We start from the raw sequence: 25,482 nt of genomic DNA, 5'->3' as shown, positions 1-25,482 counted from the left end.
GCCAATAGAATTCCTCACCCCATACCATCATTTCACAGCTCGTTCGTCAATCTAACGTCTTACTCCTCTTCCTCCTCCCCACCGCGCGCGACCCTTTCGAAAGCTGGTGACCGCGAGTCAGTGCTGAAACGAAACCAACTGCCTGCTGCTGCACGTCCATGTTCCCCTCTTGTTGTATGTGTCACTTCATTTCTATACAAACTAACTAAGGCAGCGGATATCTACGGAAACTCAATCACCCACGCAATAAATAAGCTATGTAGCAAAAATTACATTTTACCGTGACACGAAGAGTGCTGTAAACATGAAATCGAAACTTAACAGCTTGGAGCTACGGTGGAATAGGCGAACCAATGGGCCAGCACTAAACTTGGATATTTCAGGAGATAATCGCCCTGGTAAGAACAAACCAGATTCTGTTCAAATATACACACCTATGGCTACTGAACCATATGTACTACAATCCTTTGGAGGTGAATAAAGAATGTAATTGGGGAAGTTGATGTGAGTGATTGTATGGAGACTAGAGCTCATAGTGCTGTAGACGCCAGGCTGGCATTTCATTTAGCCTGGCTCGCTCTCGCGCTGCGCATTTGAATAGTCGCTCGTGCATGGAGGGCGGGACTTGAGGTTGTATATGTTCAAACTCTGTCGTCCGTTTTGCTAATTCCGTACCCAACCTTTAAACTCAACTCTGGCAAGGGTTGAGAGGAATGGCCTTGAGTGGCATGTCGGATTCATGGACACACCAACAAAATAATCCTTCAGTAACAGGAGAGGTATTCCTTGAGCCACAAAAAGGGAATTTCCCAGCAGGCAATTTACAACCAAGACTATACCGTCAAAACAAAATCAACATCACCTTCATAGGTTCAACATCACCTTCAACATTTAAAAAAAAAAAAAAAATTCTAGCAAATCTACAAATTCTCCAAATACTTCAGTGATAAAGAAAATTCTGTACGGCAGCATGTAGACGATTATCCTGGACCAAAGTTAGAACAAAAATACAAGTAAAACAAAGTTATACACTATCAATAATATTTCTCTGTAGAAATTAAATTGAATACTGAATGGGCCTACTGGGTGGTGGTAGTGTAGTGGTTAAGGAGCTGGGCTAGTGTATAGTAGCCTGAAAGCTGTGGGTTCAGTTTCTGGCTTCCACCATTGTGCTCTTGAGCAAAGCACTTCACCCCAAGTTGCTCTGGGGACAATGTAATCCCTTGTAATACAGTTGACATCTATCTGCCTATCTATCTATCTATCTATTAATGCAAGGAACGTCTGTCTGTGTGTCACTCTGTGTGTCACTCTGTCTGTCTGTGCCACGCATAACTCTCAAACCACTCATCCGACTGACCTACAATTCCACACATGTCTTGCTAATGACATGCGTGAGTGCAGTGCAAAGTTTGGTCATTTTTGAACAAAAAATTACAAAGATATTGTTAAATTAAGCAAAATACAACTCATACCGCAATCCCACAATTCTACCGCTCTCCGCACTTTAGCCACGCCCCTTCTCACTCACTCCAGCATAGAAACAAAAAAGCACATTTCGCTGACAAACTCACGTGTTGCCACTTGCCATTCATGGAAATGACGATGTCTCACATAAACAAAGGACCGTTTCAAGACTGTTAATGTTGGATAAACATGCTGAGTCCGACACACTTGCACCCATGTTGGTAAGCAGGCTGTTAAAGTCAACTTTGCATAGCTAGCCTACTCATCAACAACCGCGGTTGCCTAGCGGTTCTGTTGCCTGATCAGGTTGCTGATCTTGCAATGCCGATACACACGTCGGTAGCATTCTGTTAAAATTTGCATTTAAAACAGCCATTCTTGATTCTATCTGGACATCGGCTATGGCAAAGCCATCGATGGCTTTGGGCTATGGGCATAACATTCATTCAAACATCACTTCCGAGTTCATAGCACTGGCATTGCCATGGTCAGCTTTTAGGCCACGATTAGCTTTAGGCTATCATTTTCCAACAACAGCAAAAACGCACAGGTATGTAATATGTCTAATATTGCCATTAGCTGCAACTCAAACGCCTTTCCCCTTCACTTTTTTTCCTTTGCAAAGACAGTAAAAAGCTCTACTAATTGCACGGGCTTGATTCTACATCATCACAATCTAACATGATCTACCTGCATCAACGTCATTTGGCAACAACTTTCTTGGAGAACATTGTTTGTACGGGCATTGCACTAGTATGTAAGTAATTTCGGACAACAGTGTCTGCTAAATGTAAATCTGTGTCTGGGCCTAAGGGGCCCTGAAGCCAAAGCCTCTGTGTGAAGGTGCTATGTTCTCCACCCATGACATCTGAATGAGGCCCCTCAGTCATATAACATGGGTTATATTTAGGGCTGTCCAAATATTACATTGATTTCAATTCATTACTTTGAGAAAAAAATAAATGATTAAAATAAACAATGATTGACTGATTCTGTATGACCTTTGACCCGGAGCCGTTCTGATCAGTAACCATTAGACTGTAAAATGAAGGAGGGAGATGGAAATACCCTGCCTGGATCATTGATTGGATCATTTACTTTTATCAACTCGAAAGTACCACATCAATGCAAAGAAATAGCGTTGACATCAAGGGGAGTGTTAATCTATTTTCATTGTGATCCCCTAGGTTATAACCGCATCCTGAAATGCCTTGTATTTTTTTAAACCTTTTCCTCAGCATATTAGGTCATATTGTAGATTGTTATGGCCATTATTTGAACAGTGAAAATAACAAAAGTTTTTAAAATGTAATGCCACTAATGTTGATTATTGAATTGATTCATTTGAATTTAAATATTTAAAATACTTTCACAGAAAGAATGATATAGGCGATTCATTTAGATTAATTAATCACAGAGTATGTAATTAGATTCATTTTTTGAATGGATTGGCAGCCCTAGTTATATGCGATGCCTTATAGGGTCCCTCAATAATAAGACTATCATGGGTTATGTTATTTCATCCCTGATATTGGGCTCCTTATGCGGGGCAGATAAAAGAGAGAAGAAGGTCCACTTCGTTTTTGATGATCACTGGGCCAGGATGGACGTCCTCTCTGTTATAGTGACACGAGGTCATCTGCCACACATCCAGGATGTAAACTCCCACGTCACGGAACACTTCACGCAGGATTTGATCCAGCTGCAGGGATAGCCAGTCAACGCCATGGAAATCCTGTAAAATACACACATAAATGTATTGGATGGACACATTTCAGACCAACTGCCAACCAGATCTGTTCCGCGCCCCTCTGTTCCGAACACCTGGCCCTAAGCAATATGTTGACTGGCTCAGTGTCTGGTAGCCACTAAAGAGCCAGAAATGTGTACGAACACACACGTTTACTTCACTACGCTGGCGTAGGTCATCTAGATATTCCCCTACATGTTCATAAACATCAAATCAATCAAAACAAAGCAATTTTCACATTATCTACATGTCTTAGTCCGACCGAAAGCGCTTAGCTTATTCATCTGAAATCTCTCGCTCACACACACACACACACACACACACACACACACACACACACACACACACACGATTATAAACTCTTCCCTGCATTCCAGCATATGTGGTTAAAAAAGAAGACTTGAATTATTCACCGGGAGTCCTGTATTAGCCGTCTTGATGATGACCTTGGTTGCTGGCGCACGTCTCAAGAGGTCCACGACTGCACGGCGAATCTGGGACACCCGGTGGGCAAAGTAGGAGTGTGGGAATAGTTTGAAGTGCGCCCAAATGTTGAAGATGACAACAGTTTGTGGCCCACCACCCAAGCCATCGATCTGGTCACTAATGTAGTGCATATCTGCAAACTTGGACTTGGGTCTGCGTTGGGGATTACCATGTGTGCAGTAGTGTAGTTCGATGCTGTTCCGCACATCCACAGCCAAATAGAGCCCATATTGGCGGTAGCCAGGTGATGTCATGCCCCTGAGACCTGTGAGGAGACAGTGTGATAGCCATGCTTTAGAATGACTTAAGAAAAAGAGCAAGACTCACCCAGAAAACCTCTTTGCATTGGATTTGTGTGGCATAGTACTGAAAGTGAATTTTGGAGTTTGTATGTGGGTGTTTATATGGGAATGTAGATTTTTCAGATAATTTCAGAGAATCGTAGAAATGCCTATACATACAGACGGCATCTCCTCATAATTGTGGTTACCGCCCCCAGTTACCGTGGTTACCATGGCTGAGACACCCCCCGTGGGGGAAAACATTTGTGTTCTCCTAGCGAGTTAGCCCATTGACTTTCATGTGTGATGTTAGCTTGTTTTCCCCCACAGAGGGGGCGGCAACCTTCTAACCGTCTGTATCTATGGCCCACACCTATGGAGCCTATGTAGCTTGTTGTGGTTTCATCCTACTGTATATGTCATGCAGTGTCAGGCTCCTACTGGTCTTGACTCAGTTCTGTCCTGCCTTGGTCTGGACTTGGTCTCAGCCTCTCAAAGTGTTGGTCTTGTCTCTGTCTCATACACTCTGGTCTTGGTCATGAATTGGTCTCAGTTCAGGTGGTCTTGAATAAAACACTACCCGTATTTTCCGGACTATAAGTCACACTTTTTTTCATAGTTTGGTTGGCCCTGCGACTTATAGTCAGGTGCGACTTATATATGAAATGTAACATGTTTTTGAATAATTCCAAAATGAAAGAGGAGTAAACATTGCTGTCTACAGCTGTCTACAGCTACAGATGGGTGGCCATTCACACCTTCTCATCATTAATATTAAAATGTTGGCCTCTGTGTCTAGTTACAGCCTCTGTCTGTTCTTGGTCTTGGATTTTGTGAATACATTTCTGAATAAATGCGACTTATAGTCAGGTGCGACTTATATATGGCATTTTCCTCTTCATGAGGCATTTTTTGACTGGTGCGACTTATACTCCGGTGCGACTTATACTCCGGAAAATACGGTAGTGCCAGGTTTATGGACAAATGGTAACAGCAGTCCCTTAAATTTGCAGCCTGCATGGAACATTTGTTTCATACTCGATGCCCTTGTGGCACAAAAAGGCTTACTGTGTGGTTATGCTACATGACAGATAAAATAGACCCACCACTGTAATCATAAAAGATTTGCCCTTTAACATGGTATTCAATATATCAATAAGTTCTATTCAATAAAACAAACAGAATGTGTCACCTTGTGTTCAAAAGCAATGATACATTTAGTATTTACATGAAATACATTATGATCATGCCTTCATGCTTTAAAATGTAGGGTTTTTTTGGAGGGTATAGAAGATGGTTTTAAAAAAAGGTCCTAGAAATAACCACAGAAAGTATTTGACATTCAAAAAACTGTCAAGATACAGTTGAGATCAGTGAGATACCAACTGAAGTTGTCATGCTAGTAACAGCTAACCTCAGATCAAACTGCCCTGTAATAGGCCTACTGTCTTCTACTGTACATCAAGAGGTGCATTATCAAATACAGTGAATATCAACATAGTGCAGCTGCAAACATTACAAACATACTGTATATGTGACCCTGCAAAGCGAAACCAGTTGCTTTGGTAAAATGTACAAAATTAAGTTATTGCACTCACCTGAACGGCCATAAACTATGCTTTCCAAAGTTATGTATATCAAGGGTATTTGAAAAACTATCGCTAAGATAACCGCATTCAAAGTCGACATGGTTCTCCCGTCACGACATGCGAGAAAAGAAGAAATTCTCCTTTTTAAGTGGCGTGGACAACAGGAATGACTGCTAATGTGTTGAATCTTCACTGGGTTTAAGAGTCAAAACGTATTTTCCGTAAAATTTATTCACAATATGAAAGTATAGACTGTATACTGATGAATTAAAGGAACATTTCACCATTTTTTTTTATATCAAACTACGTCATCCTTAACTAAGACGAGTTGATACATACCTCTCACGTTTCAATGCGTGCACTCACTGGCTCTGGCACGCGGCGCTACTTACTGTAGCTAGCCCAGTTCATTCATTAGGATCCAAACGGAGATGAATTTAGAAAGGACCAAACATCTCCATATTTTACCCTATTAAAATACAGTAACACAAGTAGTCATACAAATTTTTGGGGGCTTTTTGCCTTTATTTGTATAGGACAGTGGGGAGAGACAGGAAGCAGGTGGGAGAAAGAGATGGGATGGGATTGGGAAATGGCTGCAGGTCGGACTCGAACCTGGGTCCCCATGGGCACTCGGACCCGTACATGGCACAAGCACTGTAGCCTGTTGCGACACAGCGCCCCCCATGTAACTGTATTTTAATAGGGTAAACATGGAGGTGTTTGGTCGCTTCTAACTTCATCTCTGTTTGGATCCTAATGAATGAACTGTGCTAGTTATGTGCTATCAAAGTAGCGCCGCGCGCCAGTGCCAGTAAGTGCACGCATTGAAATTGAGGTATGTATCAATTCGTCTTAGTTAAGGGAATAACGTAATTCAATATGAAAAAACATTGAAGTGTTCCTTTCAGCAATATTTTTGCCCGAACGCTTGTTTATCGTGGATTTTCTCAATATAGAGAGCGCAAAGCGCCTGGTTTTGCTTTGCAGGGTCACATATGTGTGTGTGCATGCAGTGTGTACTTGTTTGCTCTACTGCCGCATGTGTACGTGTGTGTGTGTGTACACAATGTCAATGTCATCTTACTTGGTATGGAACTGATGATGAAGTCGTACCACTGTAAGAGAGTGGAGTCTCCCATCATGTAGATGTGTTTGTTCCTCAAACACTGAGCTTTGTCATCGGAAGCCTTAAAATCACGGGTGGCACACACAAATGACGTCCAAACGTCATCCATGAAGAATCCTGCTGGGATCGGTGTGGGCATTCCAGGTTTACATCGCTCTCTTTGTCCTAAAGGTGAGGCAGTGAGGAAGTATAGCGAGTGGAGAAGGTATTTATCTGGGTCCTGCTGCAGATAGCAGAGACTGCTGCCACTCATTTAATTGTCCTCACAATGCTCTTTGTCATAGGCGCTTTGGTTAAAAAGCGTCAGCCAAATGTAATGTAATGTAATGTAATGGTCATAACTGGATACAGTAGTTCTTAAATGACCTCCAGCATCGATCAAATCACCACATTACACTGAGTCAAATACTTCTAAGGATGTGAAAGAAAAATAGACAGTGACTGTGTTGGTCTTCATATGCACAGTGAGGGAGTGTGAGTGTGTGTGTCATGAAATTGATAGACACAGACCCAAAGAAAAACATACCAATAGTTGAATTAGAAGCAAGGACTCGAACTACTCGTGAATCACCCTTGATCCAACGCTGCACATATTGTCTGAGGACACAAAGTGTGGCATGGCATCTCACACATTCTATTTCTGTAGTTTATATCACACAGCACCAGTCATGGCATGGGTTACAAGTTTGAGATCAAGTGAACATTTGTACCCATTCTAAAAGCAACCCCTCAAAGTGTTCTTCAGATACTGCTTTTAACTGAATTTCACATTCACCTACATCAGGATTTAATTTGGAGGTATACAGAGGAGACACACACACAAAGAACAACCCACTTCAGAACATGCCTCTCTGAACTATCCAGAGAATTATCCAGACAAACAGGCATAGATAATCTTACAGTGACTGTGAAAGAGTCAGGAGGCATTCAGATTACTCTAATCACGGACGCAAACCCAGGCGTCTTACATTATCCATGTTTGGGGAAACGGTACAGATATCATACAGGGTCATGAAGGAGGAGCATACTTTAAGTGTCAGAGTGACCTACTAATATCATGAAATGTAGAACATTTAACCACATATTGGAATATTGCACCGTAATGACAAATGTACATTCACTAGTCTGTAAAAAGAGAGCTTTTTTAGAGAGACTAATGTTCTTTGCAATCAGCAACTTCCTGTGGCTATTTTACCAGCAATAAGACCTGATCAGAGTGCAGCAGAAGTGCCATTTGCCCCATTGAGAGTTTATCTGCCGTCAAAAAGATTTTGGTAACATTATTTTAAGGTAAAACTCTTAGGGGGGGGGGGGGCTTAAAAGTCCTGCCAATGATGCTACATTGGCAAATTGATTTTGCTTTATTTGCTTTATTGATCTTGCATTATTTATATTAGCTTCAGTTAGACTTACATGTAACAGTTTGCCCATCATTCAAATCAGGGCCCATAGTGTTGAACAGTTATAGCATGGAGGCATGGAAATCTCTGCCTCTACACAACATGAAACAGAGCCTCAAAACAACTACTACTCCATTGTGTTCTTTCTAACAGATAAACTGTTTTGTGAGCGTGAACCACTATGCTTTTGAGAAATACCCAAATGCTAAACCATAATTGCAATGATGGACACAATGTTAGACGATAGTTAGACAACAATTAATTCTCCTTACAGTCACAGTTTGTACTTAAATGTATGGTTGTTGTTATTATGATGGTTTGTAATTTTCTGTCAACATTCAGTTAGTTTATACCACTTGTGGTCCATGTAAGATGTGATGACCAATGCCAAATCTTCCATCATCGTGGAAGGATCCTTAAACTATTACTATTTCCTTGTCTAGTTAGAGCAACTGGTGGATCTTTAGATGAAGTCATGCCTTTGATGCGCATCATTGTGAATAACACTCCGTTCCTGATTTTTTCCTACCATTGGCCTGACTAGGTCTTCATTCATGTGTGGTTTAAAAATTACCGTTAATAATGAATCCTATTTCAATAAAAATCAAACTTATTTTCCTCACCTGTCCATGATGGCCTCTTCAAGATCTGTCCAGTGATTCACGTAATAGGGACCCATACCATGGTGCATCAGGGTGTGGCATGGGAGAGTTGGGGGTTTACGGCAGTGCCACGTCAGCCTTGCCTTTAAATCGGGGTATTCACAGCAACAGGCCCCCTTACCAGGTAGGCCCACCCCCTCCCATTTCACGTTGCAGGCCGCCTTCTCCTCCACTCGAGCACCCTGAGAGTTCTTGCCCACAAAGTAGCCATAGTAGAAGCCACGGTCGGGGTCTGTTTCCCGGTGTCGCTTGAGGATCTCTACAGCCTCACTGGTGTGAACCAGGAGGACCGCCACCGATGCCTCACCCGCCCATGGTAGGGTAAACCGGGCCAAGTAGGTGCCATTCTGATGATCCAGCACCTCTCCAAACACACTAGCCTACCATGCAGGGGAAAAAGGGAAACATTTAACAAACATTCATTAAACGGAAAATATTTCAGACGGAGTCACCTATAGTTCAGTATAGATATACATTTTGTTCAACAAGGGTGTGTTTTCCCTGGGTATAAATACACACATGATCACACAAGGTTGTTAGCAACTTGCTCTACCTGTTGAATTAAAGGGATTCATTTGTGCCAGAACACATTCCTCCCAGATTTGGACCTAGTGGGGTGAACCCAGCACCTCCCTTGCACAACAATGATGTTTAAAACTGAATCTAAATGATCCTAGGTCAGCTTTAGGTGTAAGTGATAATGGTGTGATGATGTAGGACATTAGGTTCCTTCAACTGCCCATCGGGGTCAAATAAAACATTTGGGAAATGAAATGCCTATTTGCATTCAAGGCACCAATAGCACACATGGCAACTCAAACTAAAAAAACTTGAAACTACAGTTTGCGGCGTGAAGATCATGAAAATAAAACAACTTTTCCACTACAGATGTCTGATGGGATTCTGGAGGTTTCTGGGAGGGAATGAAGATGAAATCATATCCTACTACACACTATATTAGCAAGCGAGCATTAGTGATGTAATTATTGCTTTCAAAACTGTAGCTACAATATGCAACCCAAAGCAGTGCTATGCAGTGTGATGCAATGCAACATTTTGAGCAGCAATGCACTTTTTTGGACACTTCATCTCTATTTTCTTCCTGTCAATCACATTGCTCTGATATTTTGAACAAGATATGTGATGCTATATAATGTAAGGTCAAAATCATTCATCATCATCTGGAGGGAAGAAATACTCTTTTCTGATTGGCTGATGGAGTGGCTATTAATTCTGGGACACCCATGAAGTAGATCTGGTAACTATAACTGTCAGGGCCAAAGAAAGTTGTACAACAACCTGAACAAGTCTGCTTTATTTGTAAACAGAGCCTCTAGTTTCTTTTGCATGCAATGAAGGCATTATTATCGCCTATGGTGGCAACCGGATGATAAGTGGCATAGCGGCGTTCGAGGTGTCCCGTTACACAAAATTAATGGTCTAGGCGGAACAAACCCCACCAAGTTCTTTGCCTCGATCTGCCTGGTCCATTAATTCCATATGGGACACCTCCACGGCCACTTTGAAATTATACAAAACAAAATTATTAAATACACAGAACTGTATGGGTGGAAAAATATGATATTACCTTTAATTTGTCTGAATAAACCTTTACTTTGAAGAAATCTCCTCCATAGGTTTTGGGCCTTCCAGTGAAGTCCTTGGCAACAATGGTGACATGGAGCTCCTCTCCCACAGAGTAACTGTCCTTAAAGTTATTGATAACAAAGGTGGTGTGGTTCGGACTGGTGCTCATGTTTACAGTGGTATTCTGCTGGTCCGGTCCACCCCACTGAACGGCTCTCTGTATCCGGTCCCACTCCTCTGCACCCAAGTCCTCTGTGATTTTGAACGCTTGTGCTTGTGCTTGTGCTTGTGCTTGTGCTTTGTTAACGAGTCTGTCGGCTCTGTCCTTGTGTGGTGGCAAGAGAGACTTATGGACTTTAGTGTCTCCAAAAATGAATGACCACCATAACAACTGCGAAAAAATAAACAAACAAAAACATTACCATAAACACACCATGTCTGCTATTGTGTAATATAGCATTATGTAGGATGATCGCCATAATTTGGGCCAGTGGTACCACACTCAACAGACTTTTCAACATTTCATTTTAAAATAGGTTGAGTGTCACATATTCTACATCTACTTAAGTCACTTATATTACAATTAATTTATGAAGGGTGCGCAAACCACAACATTTATTCCTGCCTCCAGCCCCGAATTACCACACTTCCAACCTTCACCGGTCTGTTGTGCTGATAGTGGAGAGGAAGCTGAACCCTCGAATTTCCACTATCTCTCACACGCAGGGCTACAACCTATGGCTACAACCAATGATGGACAGTATTCCATATCTTGGGGTAAATATTAAACAACCTTAGATTTATTTTCTGATAGACTACTAGGTCATGAAACTGTACCTGCAGATAGTAACATGGGCTAATGTAGGCCTATTTGATTTAGCATTTCATGCTACATGACTTTCAGGCCTATTCTAACATGTAATCTAACCCTTTGCTTTTCTCAGGATTACAACAGAGAGACTCCTTATGTGGAAAATAAGTAGGCTAGGCTATTTCAAGAAGAACACTGTTAAAACAAACAAGTCTGTCAACTTACCCCAACCAACAGTCCAAGTCCAAGTGACACAACCCATATCTGGCGGTACTTGCCAACTAAAACAACAAAAGTATTTGGCAGTTAATGTTTCTGTTTATAAAACATGGAATTCAGAAGAAAAAGATCTGAGGCTGATTAAACCTGACAATTTGTTTAATCTGCACCTGGCCATTATATCACTTCACTGTCTACATATTTAAATGCAGAACAACTTTTTTTTTTTTTTTTTATCATAGGCCAACAGCCTTCTGGTTCTCAGCAGACGTGTCTGTCCAAATCGACTAGCATAACAAGGAAATAAACATTTTCTTTATTAAAATGAATTTCAAATAGTTTATAGCCTAATATGACAATACATAAATAACTAACGTTAAATGTGATAGGTTACTCACCCCTCAAAAGTTTGCGCATAAGTGAACTGTGAATATTTAGGTCCAAATTATTGCTTCCCATTGTTTAACACTATTCACAATTGTTTAAATTCACACTGGCACTTGAGAGCGCGAACAGGACACTTGACGTGGCTTGTAGTATTTCTCCAAAGGTTAAGTTTTTGACATGTTACCCGTTGTCCCCTTGTTGGCCTTGACAGTACATTAAAATGTTCCGCTACATTCCCGCTCTGGATACAGTGGCGGCGAGGTCACATGTCCGCACTATAAACACATTTTAAAAACATATTGAACACGTGGTTAAGATATCCGTGTGTGCGAGTGAGTGAGTGAGTGAGTGAGTGTGATTGAGTGAGGAAGCAGCGACGACGTCGCATAAAACTGACATTAGTGGCGTAACAGTCGTAGTTAGAAGTTGGCTACTGAACGTCCGGACAAAAGATGCTCCCTGAGTCGCTTCTCGGATTAATTTCAAGTTCAAATCAAATCCTGAGACAAAGGCTGTTTTTAACCTTACAAACATAAATCATGTCAACCTGTAGGTACCAACCATTGCACAAAACCGGGCATGACCAGAAGGGAAAATCACTGACCCTGGCCCAAAATAACATGCTTTATCTCATTCGACTCATAATTATTATGGCTAACACCGAGAGATATCCCCAAGCAGCATGACCTTGTTGCATGGTATTGATTTCTCCCCACACAGGAGTAATAGGAACACATCAGAATACAGTCAGAATTCTACAACAATATTCATACAAATTCTGTCTTCTATATTTATTTATTTCCTTTCTTTATCCATTTACGGAGTGATTATTTGCACCCGGGTGTAAATAGTGGAATGGAGGCAATTTCTTATTTGCACCCAAACCTGAAATGCGTGCTATCCAACATAGCGGGACCATCTTGGCAGGAGATGGCCTACCTAAATCTAACAAGTTAGGATTATTACAACTATATTTGAGATGGGAAAGTGGTGCTAAATTTCCACAAACTTTATTCAGTGAACGGGTGAAGCCGTCCGTTTGCAAGCAAAATCAAATACGTTCTTTTAGTTTTGTTTACCGTTACCTAGCAACCCCAACAAGTGATTCAATAATTAGTATTCTCCCGCTCTTTTCAACGGGGCATAGTACAGTGGATAAGTGACCGGGTTTCCATTCTCGAGGTGTTGGGCTCGGAAAGCAAATGACATGATTTTTCTTTGCCTGCCAAAGTACGCACGATGACTTCTTTTTTCTTAGATGACGTTACCTCGCGGCAAATAAGAGTTTGTGCTTTTTGAACCTGTCAAAGATTGACTGGTTTTATTTCAGTTATGAGTACAGTTAAGTAGAGGCTTCAGTAGTTGTTAGTAAAAAGGTTGTGTTTTGACTTTGTATGAAGGGTCAAAGTAACAATAATTAAATATAAAGTAAATTACAAAGTAAAATGTCATGTAAGTCATATCACCAAGTATCAAATTTAAATATATCAACGATTATTAAATGTAATCTAATTTAAAGTTTAAATCAATGTCATTTGAATTTTGAATTAGGCTACATTAAACTTTAAATCAATTGAATAAGAAGTTGAATTAATTTGAAGTCATAGCCTACATCACATTTACATTTGCCTGTTGTTCTCATTTTGAATAAGACTTAAAATGTCAGCCTCATGCAATTCCGTGCGCCACCATTTAATTCGAACGCCTTTACTTCGAACGCCTTTACTTCAGACTTGACTTTGGTACTTCAAGGTTGTACTGTCACCTGTCAATCATGCTATGTCCCCCGCCCCCCGCCCATCCACTGAATCTGAGTCGATTTATCAGTTCTTTAGTAATAGTTTCCCCAGAGCCCGTCTACGGAGAGCCTTGCCACTCGCTATTAAGTCCCATTGTAACGACTTTTGGTTGCAGTTCCACCAAAATTCCACTGGGGGCGGTCGCCTGAGTGCAGAATGAATGGGAGCCTATGGAGCTAGACGGCTAAAGTTGGCTCTTTCACCCAATTGTCGTTGAGAGATCTCAGATTTGATTGTAGTTTTTGCAAGTTCAACATAGCGGTTATAGGTCAAAAGTTGAATGAACGAGTACTTATGTCCTTCCGATTTCTTACAGGTTGAGTTGTTGTTGCCCATACCACACTAGCATTCTGCTAATGAAGCTTGAGTGTATGACGTCATTTACATTTTAAAAGACGTTTTAAAGCCAACAAGTGACTCTAAAAAATCAAACACCACGCAGTAGCGAAGAAGGAGTAGGATTAAGTGCTTTTAAGTCAACAGTGGCAGCGCTGCCTGGAAGACAACTCAGAAAACAACTCTTTAAAGTAGCTTGTCTTTGATGAAGCTACCACATGACCACTCATTAGCCTAATATTTGTATAATCACTTCCAAGTAACCCAGACATGGCAAAACAGCTAAAAACTGTTCAAAACTAAATTAGGCCTAGCCTACTGTAGAGCTGGTAAATACACAGGCCTATGGACAGAGAACATGGATGTTAGACATCGGGTGTAAATAGTATTGTTGATTATTACACTATTTGAATGAATGAATGAATGAATGATTTTATTTGACATTCTCAGTTCCTACATATAAAATAAATACATGATTCAGTTATTTAGTATACCATACCACATACTTAATCTAAAAGAGTCAGGATAACACAATAAAGCTTAAAAGCTTATTTCCATTGTGGTCCTTTGATGTTGTATGGCAGCAGATGTAAAAATGACAAGAATGGCACTGTGGCATTACTAAAACTGTAAAAAAACAAACAACACTTACATTAACAGTAGTCTTCATCTATACATATTCTAAGTGCAAGCCCTACACTACCTGATCTCTAAGCCATGTTTTCGTAGAACGTTTAAATCCATCCAAGCTACTGCTTACCTTAATGTTACCTGGTAACTTATTCCACAGACTAGTCGCAACATATAAAAAGGAGTTCTTCCCTACTTTTGATTTCACTCTTGGAGGAACAAAATCTGTGGAACTCCCCCTAGTGGAGTAGTTATGAACGTCCCTCACTCTACTGAAGAAATTATTTAAATATTTAGGGACATCTCCATGTACAATCTTGTATACCATGCTCAACTCAATTTGAGAGACTCTATCCTCCACCCTCAGCCATCCCAGCCTCTCAAAATGATGACGATCAAGGTGAGTTCTTGGGGGCAGATCTAGAATGGTCCTGACTAATTTATTTTGTGAGGTCTGGAGTTTATTCTTGAGATACTTAGTGAGGCCATTATACCAGGAGCAACAGGCATAATCATAGTAGGGCTGAATTATAGCGCCTGCTAAGGTCAGCATAGCCTTCTTATTTAAATACTTGGAAATTCTGGCCAGAAAACGCACTCGTTGATTTATTTCACACCATACCTACTTTGAAGCATGGTGGGGGGCAACATTATGTTTTGGGGATGTTTCTCTTCAGCGGGGACTGGGCAATTGGTCAGGATAGAAGGGAAAATGGATGCTGCCAAGTACACCAAAATTCTTGAGGAAAACCTGCGTCCCTCTCCTAAACAGCTGAGGATGGGGAGGTCATTCGCCTTCCAACACGACAAAAATCCTAAACATACTGCCAAAAGAACAAAGCAGTGGCTTAAGGATAGGATGGTGAATATCCTTGAGTGGCAAAGTCAGAGCCCTGACTTAAATCCTATAGAAAAAATGTGGATTGACTTGAAGAGAGCAGTCCATCGCCATTCCCTACAGAATTTGACTAAATTTTAACATTTCTGCACGGAAAATTGGGCAAATATTCCCCTATCTAGGTGTGCAAAGCTATAATAGAGACATATCCAAACAGATTGATGGCTGTAATGAAAGCAAAAGGAAGCTTTGCAAAGTATTAAGTCAGGGGTATGATGACTTTTCCAACCCTGTTATTCTAGTTTTTCATTTTTTATTAATTTTCAGAACTGTTTACTTTTTTTTCATTATTTTGATGTTGTACAGCTACATTTGTAAATAAAACTGGAAAAGATTTTTTTTAAAATGGATTTTGATTTCAGGCTGTAAGACAAAAAAAGTAACTATTTCAAAAGGGTATGATGACTTTCTATAGGCACTGTATGTTTTACTTTACATAAAGCATTGTTTTGTAGTTGGTACAACTATAGTCCAATTGTATATTCTTGGTTAATGAACTCAAACTCAATGAAAAGCAGTCACACACTCAAATCTCTTTATTTTGCGAGATTTCAGTCAGATATTTTCACAAAAGCTCAACTGTGGCAAGGGTTGAGAGGAATGGCCTAGAGTGGACACAGCAACGCACAAATCCTTCAATTACAGTTCAGATACGTACGGGAGAGGTGTTCAATTCTTTGGCTGCTGTGAGATATTCCCTATCTATAGCACAATCAACAACCAAGCCTTTTATTACACATCCATAATATATTTACCGTCAAAAACAAAATCACCACCAAAGTAACCTTTGTTTGTGGACAAAACATACCATCAATGAGCCTTTGAGCATCTTAGTGGGATGATCAAGCACCCTACCTTTCTCTGTGGTTTACAGATGTTGCTATTGGGGAAGAGAGTGAAAGCAATTGACCTCGGAAGACCCATAGAGAAAACAACCATAACAAAAACTTTCAAAGCTTTTAGCAAATTTACAAATTACTCAAATACCTGATTCTGTACTGCAGCATGTAGACGATTAGCCTGAACCTGATCAGGGATGGATTACTGGGCCCAAAGGCTCTGTGTGAAGTTGCTGTGCTCTTCACCCTGGTATTTGAATGGGGCCCATCAGTGAAATATCATGTGTTATATTACGTGATATGTCTGAATAGGGCCCTTCAATCATATATCACACATTATGTTATTCCCCGACACCCAAGCCTGAGTGGAGTTGCTATGCTCTCCACCCTGATATTTGAATGGGGGTCCTCAGTCAAATAACATGGGTTATATCATGTGGGCCCCTCAATCATATACAGTGCCCTCCAAAAGTATTGGAACACATGCTTAAAGTTACACTCTCATCTGGCGTAATAATCAAGTCAATTTGCAAACGTACCATAGGCGCAGCATCTGAAAATAGTCCCCATAGACAACAAGCAGTAGTAGTGCCAGTAGTTTGCAAGTTGCCTTGATTATTACGCCAGATGAGAGTGTAGTTCCATGTAAAATCAGCCTAGAAAAACGCCAGGTTTCATTTTCAGTTGGTCTTATTGCACTTTCTAACTTGAGAGGAGACACGTTTTAAATGGGAAAACTACCAGAAATCTTAGTCACTTTTAAATATGAAGCTAGCAGGCGAGAAGCTAATGGTCTAATCCGATTCAATGATCTATGTATGTATCGCCAGACTCACAGAATGGCTGGATGAACGGGAACAAGGTAAATATCGATTGTTTTGCTCGAGGGGAGGTGGGAAATTAGCGTATTTCCAAAAATGGCGGAATATCCCTTTAAGTGTTTTTGATGAAATCCAAAATGGCGGATAATCCATCATGGTCCAAAGATTCCAACGATACCTGATTTTTGAAAATTGGATCAATGGGTCAAAAAATACGTGCGTGAACGCACGTCCAACTTTGACCTGTTGTTGGCGCTACAGCGTATGAGGTGCTGTCCCCAATCAGTGTGCCACATTTCACAACTTTTCAACAGTCGGTTCTATGGGCTGCCATTGACTCCCATGGCGGAAGCATAATAATAAGAAAACTAACAAAAACAATGGGTGCCTTCGCAGCTTCGCTGCTTGGCCCCCAATGAAAAGCAGTCACACACTCAAATCTCTGCAAATAATATTAATAAGAGATTTTCACAAAAGCTCAACTGTGGCAAGAGATTATCAAGCACCCTACCTTTCTCTGTGGTTTACAGATGTTGCTATAGGGAAGAGAGTGAAAGCAATTTACCTCGGGAGACCCACAGAGAAAACAACCATAACAAAAACTTTCAAAGCTTTTAGCAAATTTACGAATTGCTCAATCACGTGATTCTGTACTGCAGCATGTAGACGATTAGCCTGGACCAAAACTAGAAACAAAATGCAAGACAAACCAAATGACATTCTTTTACAATAATTTATCTGTAGAAATCGCTAAAAGCAACAATAGAAATTGCCCAACTGTGTGTGATCAGGGATAGATTACTGAACGGGTCTACTGGGCCCAAAGGCTCTGAGTGACGTTGCTATGCTCTCCACCCTGATATTTGAATGGGGTCCTCAGTCAAATAGCATGGGTTATATCATGTGGTCCCCATGTGGTCCCCCTGATATCAGGCTCCTTACGCCGGGCAGATAAAAGAGAGAAGAAGGTCCACTTCGTTTCTGATGATCACTCCGCCAGGATGGACGTCCTCTCTGTTATAGTGACACGAGGTCATCTGCCACACATCCAGGATGTAAACTCCCACGTCACGGAACACTTCACGCATGATTTGATCCAGCTGCGAGGCTAGCCAGTCAACGCTATGGAAATCCTGTAAAATACACACATAAACATGTTGGATGGACATTTCAGGCCAACAGCCTTCCAGATTACGCCCCTCTGAGCACCTGACCCTAAAGCAATATGCTGATTGGCTCAGAGAGTGGTCGCCAAAACCACTAGAAAGCCAGAGCTGTGTGCGAACACAGAAACACAGCTAGAGCGGTGAATTTGACAGTGTGTCAGATTATAATTGCAGACTGCATCTTTGCGAAGAAAGATTCAGATTAAGGTCAAATGTCACCTTCCACCTTGTGTGATCTGGGGCCTAGAGAATTCTTAATGTCGGTCTGACATAAGAAGATAGAGGGCCAGATGTACTAACGTTTTGCGCCCATTTCAGGCGTAACGTGCGCGTATAAACATGTGGAGGATATGTACAAACAAGCCGCAATGAGGGAAACGCGCAGACTGCCTGCCGTGGGAGCTGAAAATGGCTATTTGCACTTTTCCGTGTCATGCATATTAATTCCTGGGCGGATCAGGTGAAAATGGGTGTAACGCGCAAGTACAGGGGAGGAGAGGTGCTAATAGCGATTGATTAAGTATTCCGCCAGATGTATAAAAACAGCGAACGTCTATTTTGCGTTGAAAAACTTCCGCCTTCTGAAAGCAGGTGTAATCCAGATTGCGGTTAAATGCGTCTATTCGAAAAACTTTAAGAGACAGCTGAATCAATATTCAGAGCATCCGTTTTCTTCATTGTACTATGTCAAAAGCAACCTTAACTTTTGTTTGCCTCTCTAAAATCGTATTTTCTCTTTCACGACATAGCCTACACTTCCCAATCTGTTAGGCATTAAGTCATATCCCAAGTCTACGTGCAGTAAATAGTTCAAGTATTTTTAAGTGGATTTAAAGAACTACTAGGCCTACTCTGTCTGTCGCTGCTCGTTGACATCTCTTTGAATCGTGTATGACCGCTAAACTTTGATTCTTTTTATTGCTGCAATATTCAACTGCGCTCGTTGTTCAGCTCTGCATGCGCAATTGGCGTGATAGAGGGGGCGGGAACGGGCGGCACTGAACGCAATTAACGTAATGTAGAGACAGCTTAGTAAATACCACGCAATATATCAAAGCACAGCGTTCGCACTCTGCGCATACAAAAAGTCGCTATTTGCACTGTCTTAGTACATCTGGCCCAGAGTGTTTGGTAGTTTATTCATCCGAAAACTCACTCACTCTCTCTCTCTCTCTCTCTCTCTCTCTCTCTCTCTCTCTCTCTCTCTCTCTCTCTCTCTCTCTCTCTCTCTCTCTCTCTCTCTCTCTCTCTCTCTCTCACATACACTCATACACACACACACACACACACACACACACACACACACACACACGTCAGTCTAAACTGATCCCTGCATTCCAGTGTATGTGGTTTGAGAAGAGGACTTGAAATATTCACCGCCAATCCTGTATTAGCCGTCTTGATGATGACCTTGGTTGCTGGCGCACGTCTCAAGAGGTCCACGACTGCACGGCGAATCTGGGACACCCGGTGGGCAAAGAAGGAGTGTGGGAATAGTTTGAAGTGCGCCCAAATGTCAAAGATGACAACAGTTTGTGAGCCACCAGCCATGCCATCGATCTCGTTACTAATGTAGTGCATATCTGTGAACGTGGCCTTGGGGTTGCGTCGGGGGACACCATGCGTGCGGAAGTTCACGTCGATATTGTTCTCCACATCCACAGCCAAAAAAGGACCATTGTGGGAGTGGGTATGTAGGTTCATGAGCCTGAGATCTGTGAGGGGACAGTGTGATGAACAGATTGTTACAATTCTTTAGTGCGATGGATTATTTATGTATTGTTGAGTACTCTGATACTAAATAAAAGGAACAAGAATAGCCCAAAAAACCTTCAGAAAGCTTTTTGGTGGTGGATGTTGAAACATGAAGTGGATTTCAGCTCTTTTGTTGTTTGTGTGTTTGTGATTTTGTGGAAATGAAGATTTGATTTTTCAGATCATTTCAGAGAATCATAGCAGCATTTAGCAGCATAAATGACATAGTGGTTAGAGCTAAACATGGTGAAGCAGTAAGCTAGACTTACTGTAAGACCACATTGTTCTCAGATGCTTTCTGCCGACTGCACTGAATTCTGATGTGTGTGATCGCTCAATATGCAAGAGAATTGCACTCATGGCGAGTAGTACTGGTTTCTTCCTTTTAAGCGTTGTGCCCTTGTTTGGGCAAAGGGAGATTCGGGTGAGTAGGGCCCCTGTCTTTCTTAACTGAATAGACAGTATTTGTTTAGGGACAGATTTTGTTGGGTGGTAGTCAGCGTAAGTGATGGCTCGAGGTTGTAGTAGATGAGTTTTATGAGAAAAACATAACATCATGAAGGCATGAAGCAGATTAAGATGAGGCGATTTCCAGGTATTGACTTGCACCAAGTAGCAGTATTTCGCCTGTGCTTGGTTGTGTCTTGGTTTTGATGCATTAGGAGAGGTTGTGCATAACCAAAGAGCTATCATGAAAGTGAGGCATGGTTGTGCCTTCCTTCATTTGAAAATCTTGACCTTAGAAATAGCCACTAAAAAATGAATAGAGTGCGTAAGTGTGATGTCACTTTTCCTTAGCAACCGAAATTTCTGTTCTAAACAAACCAAATTCACAATGTAAAATCCTATGCCAGATGATTGTTTTACAGAAAAAGCCACGTTTTTGCGCAAATTAATTTACGAGTTGACATCGGTTGACATTAGCTAACTTCATGTAATCATAGATTAGCCCAGCTTGCCGTGACATTATAAACTTGTTTTGTCATGCTAGCGTGAACGTCTCCTTTTAGTACACCAGATGCATACATAAACGCCTTGACATCGTAGTGATTTTTACGGCTTAAAATTAATTTATTTTCATTTTGAAAGAAACAACACGGCGAGGCAATGGAAAATGCCACTTGCAGGTCGTTTGTTTAGAACAGGAAATCGTGTTACCGGGACAACGTGACACTCACTTACACACCCTATTAGAACAAAAGCTACTTGTGATGTCAAATATCGCAAAGCCATTGAAGGTTGATTGGGGTTGCCAAAGAGGGCGCCATTTAGTCAACAGGACCATTTCAATCCCCAGCCTAAATATAAGGTTTTGCTCGAGGGGAGGCTTATTTCCAAAAATGGCGGAATATCCCTTTAATTAGGCTTGTAAAATTGCAATTGAGTTTATTTTTTATATGTTCTATGACAAGAAACATTTCAACGTTGAAAAAGCTGTTGCGTCAATGTTAACCCACGACTGGTTGTTTGCAACTAACGTTTTTCAATAACGCTACAATTGGGGTTAAATTAAGTGTAGCCCTACCTTACACCTGCATTTGTTTGTAAGACAAGGATTCCCCCCCATGAAAACAAACATTTCAATGTTGAAAAAGCTGCGTCAATGTTAGCCCACGACTAGTTGTTTGCAACTGCAGCGATTTTTAAGAAGCAAGAATTCAGGTTTCATTAAGTGTTAGGCCTGTTACACCACATTTGTTTCCTCTCACGGCCTATGACAAGAGGATTTAAATACAATAAAGTCAGTTCACGACTGCTACTGCAGCAGCGAAATGCATCAATATGGGTTTTATTAATTGGCTACCTAACGGGACGCGTACACACACACACACGGTAGAGGTGGGAATCTCTTGGCACCTCACGATTCGATTCGATTCAGAGGCTAACGATTCGATTCTAAACCGATTATCGATGCATCTCGATGCAACTTTTTTTTTTTTTTTTTTTAACATAGAAGCGCCAAGCGCCGGTCATTTGACCGCTGGGACATATTAAGCCTACCTTACATTGACAGACTTTGCAAAGATTTTGAAAAGATTTTTGAAAGACTACAGTCTCAGACTCTCTCACATCTAAAGACAATTCATCGAGTTTTTAGTCACAGTCTAGTCACAGGCCAGTCTCAGATTAGGATTTTGCAAAGACTGTGGGTCACTATTTACAAGACTGCTGCTAGATTCCTTCAAATTATTTCCATCGTGCACTAGGCTACACGTCATCATCAACAGAAACTCACATGATAGCCTACTCATATCAAAGTAATTTTTTTCGCGTTTCTGCAGCATTGTTTGATGTGTGACATCACTAACAGATATAGAGTTGTTCTGTCACGTAGAATAGCCGACTAATAAATTATAAGAAATGAAATAACAAATAATCATATAGGCTACAGCTGTCGCCTATTTTGCCCCTTCCTGTTTCGTGTTCGACCGAGGTCACTATTGGTTTTTAATGTTCACGTCACTATTTGCATGAGCCATGACTGAAAAGACTTCCGATAATATCAAACATGTTTGATATTGTCGTAACGGCAAAACTAGAAAAAGACAGACTCCGACGGACTTAAAACCGCTAGGATTGGCACCTTACACTAAACGATTTAGATGACGGGAGCGCGCCGAGATTCTAGTACAATACTAGAATAGTACGCCCGATTTTGGAAATGTAGTCGCAGACTGTTAAAACAGACCAGCCTTTACTTGAAGCACCATGTTGGTTTGACCTAGATATACCTAGAACTGCCGGGCTGCGGCCTTTTGACCGCAGTGATTAAAAAAAAAAAAAAATCTTTTCACTCAATGAAATTCCAGGACCCTACGTTCACAACTTCTCCTAAATACGCGTGTTTTATCACCCAGTAGTTTTATATGATCAAATGCACACCGGTACAAGCTAGTTTAGAGCTATTTTGCTCTTACTTCTGTGACGACACTGCCAGTCTCATGTTCGGCCATGTTTTTTTCAGGCTGCTATTCTCTTTTCTCACAGCAGATGTCGCAAGGGCTCCCTCCTAGTTTCCTGTTAGTCGGGCATGAGAATAATATTTTACCATAAAACATATAGTTTATATATGTGCAATATGTATTATATATGTGATTTATTTTAATAACTATTTTTCATTTACATGGCATAGTCTATGGAGGCGATTTACAGTGGTAAAATGCAAGTTTGTTTTGAAAATGTTGCGACGTTGTTCTATTAGGCATAGGCCTACGTGTGTAAAAATTATTTTCAGCTGAAATTTGTTGTATTTATTTGGGCTTACTTAGTATGCCTACGTACATTCATAGTTGTATATCTTCTAAGTTGTATATCTTCTATAGTTGCATCTTTTAAAGCTCAGACTAATGTAGGCTATAAGCATTTTCTTACATATTTGCTGTAAATATTTTACTATTGTACAAACTATTTACTATTGTGATATTGTATCTACATTCATACAGCGGCGAGTGGCGCTCTCTCGCTCTTTTCGTTAATGGTTTTTAATAACAAACTATCTGAAATAAACAGATGAATAACCAAACGTTTTAAAATAAAGACAAATAAGCCGTCCAACAATTAGTTCAAGGCAGGGATTGAACCCGGGTCTACTGAGTGCTAGGTGAGAAAGCTAGCATTGCGCCACTCGCCACTGTACAATGTATGAAAGTGTTGGTCAATCGATAAGGAGATAAATGTTTATTACCCTCTTTCAATGAAACAGCAGTCTGCTCAACTTACCACGGATATGTTTCATAAGTCACAAAAACTAACGCAATGTTTATTAATAATAGTAATAATAATACATTTTATTTATATAGCCCATGATCGATATGTACACGGAAAAAAGGGCTATATATTGCAGTTATTCGTGGAATTGTTAAGGTGGTAAGTGAAGTGGGCTACCCCTCCGTTCAAATGGATATTGACGTTTCCCGTTAGTTGACCTGTGTGACCATGCATCAGTGAATTACGTGACTCGTAAGTATGAAAATATGATTACATGTGTTTGAAAATAATATACAGTAGCCTAATGACGAACATGTGTGCTATAGGTTCCCGGCAAATGCAGGCTAGGCTTAGTGGAATACTGTGTCACTCGCTTTTCTTTTTGTGTGTGTGTGATACTCGCTTTTATTAGAAATGAAAAGGAAAATGTCAACGTCAAAACAACATGGTTTCACTGGCCAAAATGTTCTTGAATCAACGTCAGTAAACAACGTTGCATCAACGGCAGCTATGACGTTGATTCAACGTGTGCGTGCTAGCTGGGTATTTACTTCTTGTGGTCAGCGTATTTACAATCAGCATAAATGATAATGCAGATTTCCTAGGCAGATTTTGACTTGGGACTATTTTGAAGTGAAGTGTACCTTTAATACAAATTGGTGAAATGCTCCTTTAAGATTTTGAGATTTTGTGTGTGTGCAGGTGTGTGCAGGTGTGTGTGTGAGTGTGTGTGTGTGTGTGTGTGTGTGTGTGTGTGTGTGTGTGTGTGTGTGTGTGTGTGTGAGTGTGAGTGTATGTGTGTGTGTGCATGAGGGCAATTTCAATGCATCTCACTTGGCATGGAGTAGACGATGAAGTCGTACCACTGTTTGAGAGTGGAGTCTCCCATCATGTAGATGTGTTTGTCCCTCAAACACTGAGTTTTTTCACTGGCAGCGTTAAAATGACGGGTGGCACACACAAATGACGTCCAAACGTCTTTCATGTAGAATCCTGCTGGTATGGGTGTGGGCATTCCAGGTTTACATTTCACTCTCTGTCCTAAAGGGGAGACAGTATGAGGAAGTATGATGAGTGGAGGTAGAATGTATCTGGGTCCTCCTGCAGATAATGCTGCCACTCACTTAAATGCCCTCATAACTGTAGATACCGTTAAATGACCTTCAGTGTCTGTCAAATCACCACATTACACTGAGTAAAATACTAATCTAAGGGTGTGAAAGAAAAATAGACAGTGACTGTGTTGGTTTTCGTACGGTAGTGTGTGTGTGCGTAGCTTGAAATTGAGACACAGACCCAAAGAAAAACATACCAATAGTTGAATTAGAGGCAAGGACTCTAATTTCACGTGAATCACCCTTGATCCAACGCTGCACATATTGCCTGAGGAAACATAAAGTGGCATGACATGTCACACATTTTGTTTCTGTAGCTTAAATCACACAAAATCAATGTGATGGGCTACAAGTTTGAGTCCAAGTGAACATTTGTAGCCATTCTGAAAAGCAACCCCTCAAAGTGTTCTTTAATGACTTTTACCTGGATTTTGTTCTTTGCAATCAACAACTCCCTATGGCTATTTTACCAGCGATAGGACCTGCTAAGAGTGCCCCAAGCACGGATCGAATTCACAAACTTCAGAATATGAAGAGCCGTTCACACTATAGGGAACCTAAGTGACGCGCATCTACTTCCGGTCCATTGGACCTAAATCGTGAAAATTTATGAACGGGAGTCAATGGAGAGATAATAATTATTTTTT

The 25,482-nt window shown here is 40.9% G+C and overlaps 2 protein-coding genes across 2 annotated transcripts in view; both read right to left on the bottom strand.

Annotated features, from left to right (window-relative positions):
* Positions 1-700: 700 nt before the first annotated feature.
* On the bottom strand, positions 701-11,204 carry LOC134083415 (NXPE family member 3-like). The gene is made up of 7 exons (XM_062539741.1): positions 11,189-11,204; positions 10,353-10,603; positions 8,726-9,144; positions 7,229-7,299; positions 6,661-6,867; positions 3,631-3,968; positions 701-3,202 (listed from the first exon to the last, which is right to left on the bottom strand). Exons 1-7 carry the CDS (start codon positions 11,202-11,204, stop codon positions 3,008-3,010), a joined length of 1,497 nt encoding a protein of 498 aa, XP_062395725.1. The 3' UTR covers positions 701-3,007.
* Positions 11,205-18,029: 6,825 nt separating this feature from the next.
* Positions 18,030-25,482, bottom strand: part of LOC134083414 (NXPE family member 3-like) — a 28,417-nt gene continuing 20,964 nt past the window's right edge. The window contains exons 4-7 of the mRNA XM_062539740.1: positions 25,033-25,103; positions 24,555-24,761; positions 19,635-19,972; positions 18,030-18,224 (exon numbers count right to left, since the gene is read on the bottom strand). Of these exons, the coding sequence (XP_062395724.1) occupies positions 18,030-18,224; positions 19,635-19,972; positions 24,555-24,761; positions 25,033-25,103 (811 nt within the window). The remainder of the gene's footprint in view (positions 18,225-19,634; positions 19,973-24,554; positions 24,762-25,032; positions 25,104-25,482) is intronic.

The sequence above is a fragment of the Sardina pilchardus genome, chromosome 6, assembly GCF_963854185.1.
Source record: "Sardina pilchardus chromosome 6, fSarPil1.1, whole genome shotgun sequence".
Classification (NCBI taxonomy): domain Eukaryota; kingdom Metazoa; phylum Chordata; class Actinopteri; order Clupeiformes; family Clupeidae; genus Sardina; species Sardina pilchardus.
This window is presented reverse-complemented; position numbering and strand designations above follow the sequence as displayed.